At 45.8% G+C, this 16,353-nt stretch overlaps 1 protein-coding gene and 1 long non-coding RNA gene across 2 annotated transcripts in view; one reads left to right on the top strand and one right to left on the bottom strand.

Annotated features, from left to right (window-relative positions):
* The window catches only part of PLB1 (phospholipase B1), a 119,918-nt gene that overhangs the window by 83,639 nt on the left and 19,926 nt on the right, over positions 1 to 16,353 (bottom strand). The window contains exons 10-12 of the mRNA XM_032301369.1: positions 14,007 to 14,078; positions 12,776 to 12,850; positions 9,818 to 9,881 (exon numbers count right to left, since the gene is read on the bottom strand). Coding sequence (XP_032157260.1) covers positions 9,818 to 9,881; positions 12,776 to 12,850; positions 14,007 to 14,078 — 211 coding nt within the window. The remainder of the gene's footprint in view (positions 1 to 9,817; positions 9,882 to 12,775; positions 12,851 to 14,006; positions 14,079 to 16,353) is intronic.
* LOC116566813 lies at positions 6,576 to 15,952 on the top strand. The gene is made up of 2 exons (XR_004276020.1): positions 6,576 to 7,033; positions 15,875 to 15,952. It is a non-coding gene; the product is annotated as an uncharacterized LOC116566813 (long non-coding RNA).

Below are 16,353 nucleotides of genomic sequence, written 5' to 3'. Positions count from 1 at the left end.
CATTCACAATGCTGTGCAACTATCCCCGCTGTCTAGTTTTGAAACATTTTCATTACCCCAAAAGGAGACCCTATATCCATTAAGCGGTCCCTCCCCATTTCTCCCTCCTCCCAGTCCCTAGTAACTAGTAACCTGCTTTCTGCCTCTATGGATTTATCTATTCTGGATATTGCATATAAACACAATCATATGTGACTTTATGTCTGGCTTCTACTTTGCATAATGTTTTCAAGTTTCATTTATGTTATAGTATGCATCAATACATTCATTTCATTTGAGACAAGGTCTCACTCTGTCACCTAGGCTGGAGTGCAGTGGCACGTGATCATAGCTCACTGCAGCCTCAACCTCCTGGGCTCAAGTGATGCTCCCACCTCAGCCTCCTGAGTAGTTGGGATTATAGGCATGCACCACCGTGCCCAGCCAATATTTTTTAATTTTTGTAGAGAGAGAGTCTCCCTGTGTTGCCCAACTCCTGGCCTCAAGTGATCCTCCTGCCTCAGCCTCCCAAAATGCTGGGATTACAGGCATGAGCCACTGAACTCTGCCACTTCATTCCTTTTCATTGTTGAATGATATTCCATTGTATGGATAGACCACACTTCTGTTTATCCATTCATCCATCGATAGGCATTTGGGCTATTTCTGCTTTTTGGCTATTGTGACTGGTATTGCTCTAAATGCCTGTGTACAAGTGTTTGTTTGTATGCCCGTTTTTAATTATTTTGGTATACCCCTGAGAGTGGAATTGGTGGGTTACATGGTAATCCTATGGTCAGCTTTTTGAGGAACCATCAAGTTGTTTTCCACAGCTTGATTATATATATTTTTTGTCTTTTGAGTTTAAGCATACTATGTGATGTGGCAGCTATTAACTCACAGGACAAATATACTGAACACCAAGCAGCGGCTGGGTACTTTGGAGACTACACAGGGATAAGAAATGGATCCCAGCACTTTGGGAGGCTGAGGCGGGTGGATCACAAGGTCAAGAGATCGAGACCATCCTGGTCAACATGGTGAAACCCTGTCTCTACTAAAAATACAAAAAATTAGCTGGGCATCACCGTGCGTGCCTGTAATCCCAGCTACTCAGGAGGCGGAGGCAGGAGAATTGCCTGAACCCAGGAGGCGGAGGTTGCGGTGAGCCGAGATCGCGCCATTGCACTCCAGCCTGGGTAACAAGAGCGAAACTCCGTCTCAAAAAAAAAAAAAGAAGGAAATGGAGAATGCCGTCAAAAAGCTCACCAGCTAAGGAGAAACCCAGAAATAGCCATAGTTATTATAATGTAAGGCTGATAAACACTAAAGAGAGGTGTGAAGTGATGTGAGGTTATAGAGCTGGAGTGATGATCTCCCCCAGGGGACCTGCGGAGGGGGTCACAGCAGGCTTCACGGAGAAGGTTGTGTTTGAATTAAGCCTCAAGAAATAAGAGGAGGAGGAGGGAGAGTGAGTCTGGGTGAGGGAGGGAAAAGCGTGATGATAGATGGTTGTGGTATGGTCAAGCTTGGCTGTCTCGAAAGCCCAGCTAGTCACACAGTTTGGCTTGCATGAAGCGTATATGAGAAAGCAAAGAGAAAACCACCTTGGAAAGGTAGGTTAGGGCCACACGCCTTTTATGCATGGCTAACAAGTTAGGAGTTTAACATAGATATTGCTATATATGTAATGACCCACATACACACACAGGTATTCTACCTGCCTACCCCTTTACCTTATAGACATAAGAATGTGAATCCTATGCATTTGGGGGACCACGCCTGAATTCCTTAAGCTGCACATAGCTTGATCTCTCAAGTCCCAAGCTCACCTCCCACTCCCCAGGTCACCCTGACTTGGCCACACGTCCGCCCTTGCCAATGCACTTCTGTCCTGTCTCATGGTGCAATGCTGCACTAAATTGTTGAAATAGCTCTTGTGGTTTGGAAGAAGCCTAGTACAGAGTTTGTACCAGGGAGCGGCCCACCCTGGCGGGGAGAAGGCCGTCATTTCAGTGGGCCATTGCTCATGAGGGATAAACTAAAAGTCATCTGGAGGAGGCTTTCTCAACAGCCTTCTTTGCCAAAGAAGGTTTATAAAACCTTCAGCATAGCTGGGCACAGTGGCTCTGCCTGTAATCCCAGCACTTTGGGAGGCCAAAACGGGCAGATTACCTGAGGTCAGGAGTTCGAGACCAGCCTGTCCAAAATGGTGAAATCCCATCTCTACTAAAAATACAAAAATTAGCCAGGCGTGGAGGTGTGCGCCTGTTATCCCAGCTACTTGGGAGGCTGAGGCATGAGAATTGCTTGAACCTGGGAGGAGGGGGCTGCAGTGAGTCGAGATTGAGTCACTGTACTCCAGCCTGGGTGATAGAGCTAGACTCTGTCTCCCAAATTAAAAAAAAGCCTTGAAACACAGGACGAGATGATTTGGGACGAGATGATTTTGACACAGCTGGACTACATACAACCCACAGCACCCATCAACATCCAAATCATGGCTGTGGAATTATACCCATGCAGGAAGCCGGATTAGCATTGAGTGGAAAGCATACTCAAGGGACTTCCAGGTCTCGTCCACCTTCTTCAATACTATCTGCCAATGGGGACAGCCACTCCCAACGAGGATTTGCTCTCATTGGACAAGTAAAAGTTCTTGCCTCTTTCTGTGAAAGAATACAAGCCCACACATACATAGTTGTAAATGTATGTCTGCAAAATATATAGCTCAGTGGCCCTCAAACTTGAGGCTGCATCAGAATCACCTGGAGAGCCTGTGAAAACAGATGGCTGGGCCCCACCTTCGGAATTTTTGGCTTAATGGGTCTGGGGTGGGCCCAAGGATTTGCATTTCTAACAGGTTTCCAGGTAACGCTGATGCTGCTAGTCCAGTCTGGGTACCACATTTTGAGAACCACTGACAGAGACACATGATTATCAAAGCCGTTGACTGCAGTCGAGTACTGAGCTTGGACCTGAAAAGCCTGGAATGAAGCCCAGGAGGCAGACGCTGCAGTGAGCTCTGATCATACCACCGCACTCCAGCCTGGACAACACAGTGAGCCCGTCTCTAAAAAAATAAAAATAAATAAGTAGATATATGGCTGCATGTGACGGCTCACACCTGTAATCCCAGCACTTAGGGAGGCCAAGTTGGCAGAATCACTTGAGCCCAGAAATTCGAGACCAGCCTGGGCAACACAGTGAGACTTCTTCACTAAAAAAGAAAGAAAGACTAGAGCTGTTTCTCCCATGTATACATATAAATTGTCTTGTGCCTCTCACAACTGTAGCTGCCACTGCAAAGCCTGATGACAGCTCCGCCTCTTAGAGTCAAGAGCCACTGAGTGTGTCTTTCCTCAATGTTGTTTCTCCTCCACCTTGCCATGCCTTGAATCCAGCCTTACATCACACATACATACACACACACACACCTGCATCATGTACACATATATACACACACATGCATCATGCACAGATACACACATCATGCAGATACACGAAATCATGCAAATACATCATGCACACATACATACACACATCGTGCACACACACACATACACCATGCACACATCATGTACACACACACATCTTGCACACATACACATCACGCACACATACACACCATGCACACATATACCATGCACACACACACACATGCACATACACATGCACACACATCATGCACACACGCACACATACACCATGCACACATACACATCATGCACACACACATGCACACATACATACACACACAGGCACGTATACACATTCACACATACACACACGTACATCATGCACACATACATGCACGTGCATCATGCATATATACATACACACACATACACATGCATCACACACACACACACGCTTCTACATGATTGTAGAGTGCTTGGCTGTTCCCAGCTGTCCACAGCTACACCATGTGGTTCGAAGAACCATATCAAATCACAAAGCCAGCTGCACACATTAGCCCATGTCCACCAGGCTGGGCAGGAGAACTTTAAAAAGAGCTCTTCTCAAAGAAATCAGGCTATGGAGTTAAAAAGGCAACAAAACAAAAAACAAGACCCTCCCCCTCCAACACTAGAGTAGTTTATTTCAGCTCCTGGTGATGACAGTCAAGCACTATATTCTTACTGCCATAATGTAGCAGTGAATGTGTACAGTGAATCCTGTGCTTACTAGCTAGTGTGCAAAGGTTAGGGGAAATCTTTGGGGCTGGTAAAATATGGAAGAGATGGATACATTTGCTTCAAAAGTATTTTCATTACAGTTTGCTAAACAGGCAGCTGAAACCTACCATTCCTGTCTAAATTTGTAGCAGGCAGAACACACACACACACACACACACACACACCCCTATGTTTATGTCTATGTGTATGTACATATGTATAGATAGACTGATTTGTCTATGGTCATACCATCCTGAGCCCGCCTGATCTCATGTGATAGACTGGTTGATTGTGCTGGGGGTGGTTCTCCAGTTGGCCATTCTGAAGGAGTCTCAGTAAGAGATACAGTAATAAACCAGATGAAGCAAGCCTAGGTGGGAGGAGCTGACTTAATCTGGGATTTTATTGTTAAGATAGAGCACATCGCATTTCATTGGACTAATTTTCCGTAGACCTTGATTTGAGGTTTGTTAATGTCATCATTAATGACAAACACAGCTTAGAAATACAGCAAAGCACTTTAGCATTTGCTCTCCCTGGAAAAAAAACTATTTAGTGATAAGATTAAATTTGTGTGGACTGATTAACTAAACATTATCTGGTACAAATTGTCCACCACCTTGAGAGAAGTTGATAAACACACCATTAACTCATCATGATTTCCACAGAGGGGGCCTCTTATCTGAAGGCCATTCAAGCCATGATGAAGTATCATGAATAGCAAGGAAATTGCACATTAGACTATAGAATGGGGACACTGCCCACTGTCCACGAAGGTTAAACCCAGGAGACAGGCTTGGCATGCTGGTTGTTTGTCTTGTGTAACCCAGCAACTTAAACCACGCGGGGCCCTAATCTGAAAAACATACTTTCTCTCCATTGTCACCATCTGTTGCCCAACCTATTTGCCGTCTCATTTTGGGGACTTATGTAAAGAATTCCACAATGGCGGTAAGCAGCTGCTTCAAGACTGGAACCATGTTTTGCCTTTGGAGTCTTCAGTGTGACTTTATATGAACCAATGTGTGTGTGGGAGCTCAATAAATGTGTTAACTGGAATTAAAGGCTAAGTGACTCTGTGACAGGGACTTTACAGATCTCAAAATTTTAGATGATGAAAACCATAGGGCAGGGAAGCACTCCTCTAAGTGTCTTGGGAGAGTTTGAACTTGCCCAGTAGGCTGATTGTGCACAGAGATAAGCAGGCTGTTATTTTCCACAGGGCATCATTCCTTCCTAATGACAGGGTAGGTCAAGTCACAAGACCCCCGAGTAACAGCCTCAGGACCTACAGTGGACACTGCACTGCTGGATCATGATGACGCGGTACCCCTAGTGAATGACCACCCAGTGCTGTAACCTGACCATTTTTCATATTGGCTTTTGAAGAGCTAATTTTAGCCAAATGGGTCAAACCAATGACATCAGAGGCTTAGCAAGGAATTGATGGCTTAAAATAAATGAATGAACTGATCTGATTTATACTATTGGTGACAGTAGCATGTAATTAGCTTTGTGGATACCTACTTGCAAAAGCTGAATTTTTCCCACTGTGTGGAATTCTCAATTAAGATAGCCACCTTCATCAGAAAGTCAACAAGCCATGTCCCCTGATTCCTCACTGTCACTCTTTTATTTGCAAAAAGTGACTCCTTTTCTCAGTGGGAAAATCCTAAGCCAACTAATAGGTCCAACATATTTTTCTTGATTATGCTAACTATGTTAGGGAGTGGGCCATCTAGCAACAGAACTTGATGTGTTTACAAAGTTGTAAAGTCCATAGGAAGGAGCACATGGCAAATTGCATGTATGCACTGACTAGGAGGAAAACATTCCAAGTTTTTAGTTTTTATTGGCTACCCAATACCAGTTGGTTATAAAATATCACCTACATTAACTCTATGCATCTCATCCCAAGGCCTCATAGGTCAGTGGATAAAGCACATCACTCAGGAACTCTGAAGTGCACTCAAAATGAGGCACGCGAGTCGCCAGGGCCATGGCCTGTTGATGACAGGTAGCATTCCGTTTTGAAACATCACTTTCAATGATGTTTAGATCCATGTATCAGTTTGGAGAAGCACTCAAAAATGAGACTATAAAGGTTTTGGAAAATAACTTTGGACCAGTATGGTAGCTTATGCCTATAATCTCAGCATTTTAGGAGGCTGAGGTGGGGGGATCATTTGAGCCCAGGAGTTCAAGACCAGCCTGGGCAACATAGTGAGACACTGTCTCTACAGAAAATTAATAAAATTAGCTGGGCATGGTGGCATGGGCCTATAATCCCAGCTACTCAGGAGGCTAAAGTGGGAGGATCTTTTGAGCCACAGAGGTCAAGGCTGCAGTGAGCTGAGATTGCACCACTGCACTCCAGCCTGGGCAACAGTGTGAGATTTCGAACAAGGGGAAAAAAAAAAAAAAAAAAGTAACTTTGAAGGCCAAACAGTTATTGTAAAAGATATTCTTAGAGAAAAATTGTTTTCATGAAAGGCATTTTGGTCTAGTTGATTTTTCAATATCTTTTACAATCCTAGGGATTGTTGATCTGATGATTTAGAAATACACATTTGATTAGTTCAGCAAACATTTATTGGGCTTCTACCATGTGCTTGAGTCACTGAGGTATAAAGATAAGGCGAACTGCTCTTATGAGACATATATCAGATTATTTTGATTAGAAACATGATCTCCAGAAGAGTGGATGACCTCACCAGAAATATATTATTAATATCAAAGGAAAATAATAATACGGGCCTGTGCTAAGTCTTTTTGCCTACCCCATCAGTCACAGGGATGGTTAGAATGTTCAATCAAGATCACTGACACATGGCCAGGCATGGTGGCTCACGCCTGTAATCCCAGCACTTTGGGAGGTCAAGGCAGGTGGGTTACCTGAGATCAGGAGTTCAAGACCAGCCTGGCCAACATGGCAAAATCCTGTCTCTACTAAAAACACAAAAATTAGCCAGGCATGGTGGCAGGCACCCAGAATCCCAGCTACTTGGGAGGCTGAGGCAGGAGAATCACTTGAACTAGGGGTTGGGGGCGTGGAGTGGAGGTTTCAGTGAGCCAAGATCACACCACTGCACTCCAGCCTGGGTGACAGAGCAAAACTCTTGTCTCAAAAGAAAAAAAAAGATCACTGGCATGAGAATGAAACGTATTTTTTATTATTGGCCAGTTAACTGTGGCCATTTTTCTGAATGACACTTTCCAGGTGAGACTCAGAAGTGCATCTCTGAGTGCTGACCCCAGGTGGAAAGAGAGTGTTTGGGTCAGGCCCACCATCGTCAGATCGGGGAGCCTAAGTCTACCCGTGTTGTTATTGTATAAGTGGCTCCTATCACCAGTGTATCTCAGATCTTAAGGCCTTGAGATTTCTTGATCTTCAATCTTCAAGTGCTGATAAACACAATAATCTTCAGGGTCAGGGAATAAGGAAGAGGTTTACATTTTACCTAGCTTTTGGATGTTGAGATATGCTCTAATGGGTTGGTTGGTTACCACTGCCATAACAGAAGCATCATCTAGACAGATTACAAAATGCTTTAGAGAGCATTCTTTCAGAATGATAAGATTAGAAAGGGAATGGATATTACTTTGCTGTAAATGTGTGTGGCTAGTAAAACATTCAGATGTTCTCTCTAGATCAGATGAGTTGGTTTATGCCTGTAATCCCAGTGCAGGAGGATCTCCTGAGCTTGGGAGTTTAGGACCAGCCTGGGCAACAATAAGACCCTATCTCTTAAAAAAAAAAAAAAAAAAAGTCAGGTGTAGTGGCACATACCTATAGTCCCACCTACTTGGGAGGCTGAGACAAGAGGATCACTTAAGCCCAGGAAGTTGAGGCTGCAGTGAGCCATGATCATGTCACTGTTCTCCAGCCTGGGCAACAGAGTGAGACACTGTCTCAAAAAAATGTTCTCTCTCTCTCTGTATGTCTGTAGACATACACCTATATATACATATATCTACCTATCTGCATCTGTAAAAACACACATCTGTCAGCTGGGCACAGTGGCTCACACCTGTAATCCCAGACCTTTGGGAGGCTGAGGCAGGTGGATCACCTGAGGTTGGGAGTTCAAGGCCAGCCTGACCAATGTACAGAAACCCTGTTTCTACTAAAAATACAAAATTAGCCAGGCATGGTGGCACATGCCTGTAATTCCAACTACTCAGGAGGCTGAGGCAGGAGAATCACTTGAACCCGGGAGGCAGGGGTTGCAGTGAGCTGAGATCATGCCATTGCACTCCAGTCTAGGCAACGAGAGCAAACTCTGTCTCAAAAAAGCAAAAAGAAAAGCCACACACACACACATCTATCTATCTCTATCTGTATAAACACACATCTATTTATCTGTATCTATACCTACTCTACCTATTTTTGAGTAATGGTGTTTACTATGGGGGGGTCCACATAGAAAGCTCATAATTTATTTCTGCTGATAACGTCCTGCTAGTAAACTAATAGGAATGACTTGTCACCATGTATGGGGGGAAATAAAGACTCAATGTGTGTATGTAAGATCTATATCCCTATTCCATTCTTCTGCAACTTAGGACAAGAGTCCATACATGCCAAGGTTTTGGTCAGGATATTTTTAACTTCCCTGCTAGTCACGTGGCTTACTTGAAGTGTGGAGAGCTACGGCATGTGTGAAGGGCAGCCAAGCATTTATTTGCTCTCCTGATGCTCAGCACAAGGAGACAATCTGACTACAAAGATTTGCATCCCCCAAAGATTCTTGCTAGGCACTATGACAACCCCAAACTTAATTTTCTGTCTTTTTTGATAGTCCTGAGGCCATGAGAGGCAATAGATCAATTAGAATGTAAACTGCATGAGAGGCAATAGATCAATTAGAATGCAGGGAGGCATTCGACAATCCTCTAATACACAAATAAGTAAACAAATGAACAAATAAATGGACATATGAGTCCCCCTTTAGGACCAACATGGGAATCTACAGCACTGCTACAGATGCACCTGGACTGATGTTTTGAGTCACTCAGGTCTCCAAATGGCCATAAATTCCCAAGGTTGCATGCCGATAGCTACCACCCCCAAGCTGCCTTGCCTGGAGGAAAAGGTACAGCCCTCAGGCAGATGGTCTTTGGGAAGGTTGCTGATGACTGCCTGGAATGTCCCATGGGTCTCATTTTTATGGCCCAGCAACAGACATTTTAGAAAAACTGAGAGGCAGTGAAGATGGCATGTTCATAAGATGCTTTTCTGCTCTGCGTGGTGTTCAAGTGCATTCTGCTTGTGAGTGATTCTGCACGTGACTCAGGGACTGTGGACTGGCTATTTCTGCTTTCCCCTTAAAGGTAGTTTTGCTCTTTTGGAAAACAAATTCACCCATCAAGGCTTCAAGGCAGGGACAATGACAATTCACACAACTAACACTGGGTTCTCTGTAGAACATGGCCTGGTACAGCGTTACTGCTCAATAAATGCTTTCTGATAATGATGTTATCATATTTTAGTTAAAGAGTAATCAAACACAGGCGTGACCTTACAAATATACATACAGAGGTGTTTCCGTTGTCCCTGAGAAACCACTTGAGAGTATTTCAGATTAAGTGGAAACCCCTTACTGGGCTGATTTCAGGCCTCAAATGAATTTGAAAGTCACTGGATGCAAGCTGTGTACCTGAGGTGGGAACTGTATCGGAGGGTTCCCTGTCAGGACATCTGATTTCCGTTCCTTCTCTTACCTGAAATGAGACACAGGGAAATAAGGAAAACGGATTTTGCTAAATTGGAAATGGGTGAGAAGTGAGGCCTCTATTTTGGAAACTATCATTTAAGATAAAGTAAAACGTTGATGTCTTTTAAGATTTCTCCCTCTCCTTCAACACTCTCAGCCAATTGTCCACATCTTTTCCAAGTGCTCCCAAATCTGCTCCCTCCTCTCCAGAGCCTCTGCCTCCACCAAAGTTCAGGCCTCTGTTATTTCCTTCCAGGATACTGCAATGATTCACCAGCATCATGGCCATCTCTCCCCCAGACTTGCTCCCCACCCTTCTGAATCTGTCCAGAGTGGTCATTCTCAGCATGATCTGATGTGTCACTCCTCTGCCCAAGGCCTCAGTGATGAAGGGATTATCTGTGTCGTTTATTATTGTGTCCCCAGAGCCTAGAACAGTGCCTGGCATAGTAGATGCTCAACAAATATTTGTTAGTTGAACAAATAAATTACTACTCTGTATTAACTTTGGAAAAAAGTCCAATCTCCCTAGCATGGCCTAAGAGGCCTCTCAACATTCTAAACTACCAGCCCTTGCCCCAAGTCTCCATGTTTCCCTGCGTCCAGGCCTTTGCCCAAGCAGCTACCTCTCCCCTTTCCCTTTCCTCCCTTCCATTTGCTCACCCTTCCTTCCCTTCATCTGCCTCAGGCTTAGTCACCCTTCAAGACTGAGGTCATGAGCTTCCTTTGGAAAGCCTTCTTCAACTTTCTCCTGTCTGAGCTAGTTTCTCTTCCTCTGTGTTCCGAGAATACCCCACGAAAACAAGCATCGCAGCACGTGTTACATTGCGCTGTAATTGTCTGTTGACTTGTCTGTTGTACCAGACTGAGTTCCTTGGGACAAGTCATATTTTTAATTTACATTTAATCTCTCATACCTGGTATCCATCCATCCACCTATCCATCCATTTTTTTCATTCAGCAAATAGTTATTGGTGCCTACCCTGAGTTCCTGCCTCACTGAGCTTATTCTCTAGTGGTACACAGCAGACAGTCAGTAAATGTGTCCTGAAGAAATGTATCACTGTTTTTATCAGACGATAATAATAGCAATACTTATATAGAGCTCATGATATGCTAGATTCTATTATAAGTCCTTCATACTTACTGACTTATGACAATTTATTAATAACTCCACAAGATAGGACTATTAATGTCATTATTTCCCAGATTAAAAAACTAAGGCACAGAGAGGTTAAGTATCTTCCACATTGACACAGAGCCCATAAGTGGAAGAGTCTGGATTTGAACCCAGAGCTGGTTACTTTACCTCATTGTGCCATGCTGCGTGTCAGGTGTGCCCTCATTGCCATACAGGTTAGCATGAATCAAGCTGATAAATGCAGTCTTTCACACTGTGTCTCTCAGGGTGGAGGCCCAGGCCATCAACTCTGCCTCCACTACTTGGAGTAAATCTCACCCTTTTCCATAAAATAGGGAGGCAGGGATGTCACTAGGATCAAATTGGTCTGAGCACACCTCAGTCCTCTGTTCTCTCAGAAAGAAGAACATCAACCTTGACTGTTCCTTGCTTCCCCAGAGGAGCGTGGGGTGCCCTGCCTAATCTCCAGGGGAAGTCTCGGGGGAGACTCCTGAGAAAAGCAGTGAGCAAGGCCTGAGTGCCTGTCAGGCGCCCCGACAAGTGTGGACCAACTCAAAGGCTCTCGAGCTCCACACTCTCTGGATCCAGATCTCACCACGTTTCTCTGCCCTTTCTTAACTTGCTCTTCAGATAAAGTTCTCAGGTGAGTTTAGAAGAACTTGTCAGAGATTTGAGGGGGCGGGTTCAGAAGAATTTGTCTTACATCACAACAGACTGGGAACAGGAGGTGCTGGGCAGCTCACTGTAAAGCCCCCCATGCTGGTTGCGGAGGCAGCTCTGAAGATGAACCGTGGGGGAGACCTGCTTCCAGGCACCGAGGGGTCAGTCACACACTGGATCCTTCGCCCTCCCCCAGCCGGTCCTGACTGAGCCTCAACCGTCTGTGGCAGCCCTCCACATGCCCAGAAGCAGCTGATGTTCTAGGACTTTAAGAACCACATGGAATGGCCGGGCGCAGTGGCTCAAGCCTGTAATCCCAGCACTTTGGGAGGCCGAGGTGGGTGGATCACAAGGTCAGGAGTTTGAGATCAGCCTGGCCAACATGGTGAAACCCCATCTCTACTATAAATACAAAAAATTAGTTGGGCATGGTGATGCCTGCCTATAATCTCAGCTACTCATGAGGCTGAGGCAGGAGAATCACTTGAACCCAGGAGGCAGAGGTTGCAGTGAGCTGAGATCACGCCATTGTACTCCAGCCTGGGTGACATAGTAAGACTCTGTTCCCCTCTAAATAAATAAGTAAGTAAGTAAGAAAGAAAGTTTTGTATTGAGGTTGCAAACCTGGTCAGTTGATCTGCTTTAAAATAATCCAGGCTGAGTTCGGTGGCTCATGCCTATAATCCCAGCACCTTGGGAGGCTGAGGCAGGTAGATCACTTGAGGTCAGGATTTCAAGACCATCCTGGCCAACATGGTGAAACATCATCTCTACTATAAAAATACAAAAATAGCCAGGCATGGTGGTGTGTGCCTGTAGTCCCAGCTACTCAGGAGGCTGAGGCAGGAGAACTGCTTGAACCCAGGAGGTGGAGGTTGCAGTTAGCTGAGATCACACCACTGTTCTCCAGATGAGGCAACAGAGTAAGACTCTGTCTCAAAGAAAGAAGAAGAAGAAGAAGAAGAAGAAGAAAGAAAGAAAGAAGAAAGAAGAAAGAAGAAGAAGAAGAAGAAACCACGTAGAAGGTTTCAAAGACTTGGCGAGGAGAGCAGCCCCTGGTTTATCTGCATGTTTGTCAATTACAGAAACTCTTTCCCTACCTCAGGCTTCCCTTCGGGTTTCTGCAGTCTGGTCAGGTAGTTGCTGTTCTTGTAGGTGAACAAATAGGGGCTCTCCTGCAGGGAAAGGTGACATGTTAGAATCGTGACCCAGAAGTCTGTATCCCTTAATTATCAGGCTTGAACATCCAGCAATGCTTTAGGCCAACTCAGAACATTCACATCACCCTTCCTAATGCTTTCGCATTTCCCGTTTGTGATAGCCAGTCTCTCCTGCTCTTTACCCTGGGGGTTCATGCTACCAGGCTAAGTACATATATTTCGATGAGCAGGAAATCTAATTTTAAGCTTCTTGGCAGCCAAAGCAAAAAGGAAAACACGGTGAATTGTATACTTCTTATTGATAGTAACAAAAAACTTACTAATTCATCAAGAAAGCCAAATACTTGACTATTGGGAACAATGATAGAGTCTCATTCATTTATGTCCAGTTATTTTCTCATCCACTTATTTGGAAACATTAATTACAAGCCTACTACATATTAGACACATATTTAAGATGTAGTCAAAATGACCCACTCTCCAGGCTCTTAGATAGTCATCATCTCTCCCTTCTTTCCCACTCTGAGGTAGAGGCAGGTCTGGAAATGGCATCTGGGACAGAGGGCCAGGACCCCCAGGAGATGCGTGGGGCAGCATATGGGGCCAGGTGAGCTGTGGCTTGTTTCTGTGCCTTCCATAGGCATGGAGGGGGCTGCGGTTTTGCAAAAACCGCTCTCATGGCGGCCTGGCACGGTGGCTCACGAGTGTAATCCCAGCACTTTAGGAGGCCGACGTGGGCAGATCACGAGGTCAGGCATTCGAGACCAGCCTGGCCAACACGGTAAAACCCCGTCTCTATTAAAAATACAAAAAAAAATTAGCCAGCCGTGGTGACACGTGCCTGTAATCCCAGCTATTCAGGAGGCTGAGGCAGGAGAATTGCTTGAAACCGGGAGGCGGAAGTTGCAGTGAGCTGAGATTGCACCACTGCACTCCAGCCTGGGTGACAGAGCGAGACTCCATCTCAACAATAACAAAGCTCTCCTGCCCCAGATGTAGGCATTAGGGCCGCTATATATGCAAAACTGTGTGCAGGCCCAGAAGAACCGAGCCAGGACTGTCTTGGGGCTCATATCCCAGGTAAGGCCCACTTCGAAGCAAAGCTTACTTGGCCACCCCACCTATGCCCTCGATTCAGTAAGAGTTCCCTCCCCTGCCCAGTCCCTCCTACCTGAGAGGGACACTTCATTGGCCTCTTGTGTTTTGTATTCAGTGGCTCATCTTTCTCTCCTGCTGGCTCCATCTAGAAAGCAACGGGGGCTTTAGAACAGGGAAGCTTTGTGCAGGGAGCAGCCTGCCAAGGCACCATTGAGAAAGACTCATGAGACCAGCAGCAGCACCAGGGAACGAATTAGAGACGCACATGTCCAGACCCCATCCCCAACCTACTGAGTCTGAAACTCTGGAGCTGGGGCGCAGCAGTGTGTCTTGTAACCAGCTCTCCAGGCGATTCTGACGCACACCCAAGTTGGAGAACCACAGCATGAGAGGACGCATCGTTTTTTTTTTTTTTTTTTTTTTTTTTGATATTGAAGGGACTTCCTAGTCTACCTCTCCTAGAAGGAAAAACTGCACAACAGAGGTTGAGGTGGCGCCCAGTCAGCCAGGGCAGAGCCGGGACTCTGACATCGTTGTCCTGGATCCAACCAAACATCATGCAGCTTTCTGATCACGTGGGGGCCAGTTACCCGGCTTGGCTTCTTGTCCCTCCTTGCTGCCCAGCTTCTGTCTGGCTCACTGATTAAAGTTCCCTTAGGAGAGCTGATGTGGGATGGAAGGGCAAGCGCATCCCTTTGCATAAAGCATGTGTTCTTTCCCAAGTCCTCCCTACAGCCTGTGCCCACAACCCAAATGTATATAAGTCCACGCACCACAGAGAATGGAAACCCTCTGTTCCCCGAAAACTGCCTTCACAGCTTTGAGTGAAGCAAGTTATGGGGCCTGGGTCAAGTCTCATGTCTTTCACATGCTCACAGATACAGTGACATGGAACACAGCACAGCCTCCACTCACAAACGGCTAGAGCATCTAGTGAGGCAGGAGTGGGTGGTGTGGTATCTGCTCTGAAATAGGCAGCTACTTAAATGACAACCATGAAGGCCATCAAATGACATCTAATAACACAGATAAAACCTTTATGGTATAGCAGCAGGAGAAACCAGCAGATTATCAGCTTAGTAAACGTATTAGAGATAGGCACGTGATTAGAGGAGAAAGGGATTTTTTTTTTCTTTGAGACGGAGTCTCGCTCTGTTGCCCAGGCTGGAGTGCAGTGGTGCAATCTCGGCTCACTGCAACCTCCACCTCCTGGGTTCAAGCGATTCTCCTGCCTCAGCCTCCTGAGTAACTGGGATTACAGGCGCCCACCACCTCGCCCAGCTAAGTTTTGTATTTTTAGTAGAGATGGGGTTTCACCATGTTGGCCAGGATGGTCTCTACTCCTGGCCTCGTGATCTGTCCGCCCCAGCCTCCCAAAGGGGATTACAGGTGTGAGCCACTGCACCGGCCAGGAGGGTTTTTTTAAAAGTTAAAAAGTTCTTTTTGTTGTTTTAACATGTTCGTTATACATATATAAACACTTCAAAAGAAAAACGCAGTGGCTTGGAGGGATTGTAGATTTCCTTCTGCACGTGCTATTTCCTACTGTTTGAGAACAGGTTTTACTATCATCTGGCTGCCCACAGCTGCTGGGCTCTGGTGGTAGCTCTGGCCCTCACCTCCCCTTGCAATCACTCTGCCAAGGGAAGTGGGAAGTTATTGGAAGGGGCAGCTGTCTGGCTCAGTCACAGCTTCCACCAGCCTCCATGAGGATTTCAGATTCCTCAGCGATGTCTTACCCCAGCATCTGTGCCCCAGTAAGCAAGAAACAAGTAAAGAACTTTATCCTTCGTGGAATTGGCTCTTCCCCAAACTGAAGGAGCATCAGATAAGGAGGTGTAATTAGCTGAACATTTGGAAAAGGAGTGGTAACTCTCTAGTTCAAGGCCGAGGGGAGGAACTGGACCCCATGCTTCTTTCTGTTTTATTCTGATGGTGGAGTCCGAGGTGGGAAGAACGCTTAAGCCCAGGAGTTTGAGACCAGCCTGGGCAACATGGCAAAACCCCGTCTCTACCAAAATACAAAAAATTAGCTGGGCATGATGGCACACGCCTGTAGTCCCAGCTACACCTAGAAACAAGGTCCTACCTGGAACATTCGAGACAAAGTGTTCAGCTGGCCTGGATGAGGGCTAGATCCACTTTATCAGAATCATTTAGATATAGCTCTTTTAAGGTTTCTTTCCAGATTCCATTATGGATTAAATTTTTGAAAGATTGGGGAAGGGTGGGCGTGGTGGCTCATGCCTGTAATCCCAGGCCAGCGCCCAAGCCCGGATGGTTCCAGGTATGTTTATGGGGGGTGCTGTCACCTCCCATGCTGGCGTGTGGAGCTTTTCCTTTGCTGGGCCTCAAAGCTCACCTGTGCTAGGGCTTGCAGGATGAGGGAGGGAGGATGCTGACGTGGCCTGAGCATGTGG

This window comes from Sapajus apella, unplaced genomic scaffold (genome assembly GCF_009761245.1).
Source record: "Sapajus apella isolate SASKATOON/1434 unplaced genomic scaffold, GSC_monkey_1.0 scaffold44, whole genome shotgun sequence".
In the NCBI taxonomy this organism is placed as follows: domain Eukaryota; kingdom Metazoa; phylum Chordata; class Mammalia; order Primates; family Cebidae; genus Sapajus; species Sapajus apella.
The sequence above is the reverse complement of the archived record's forward strand: the minus strand, read 5'-3'. Positions and strand labels throughout refer to the sequence as shown.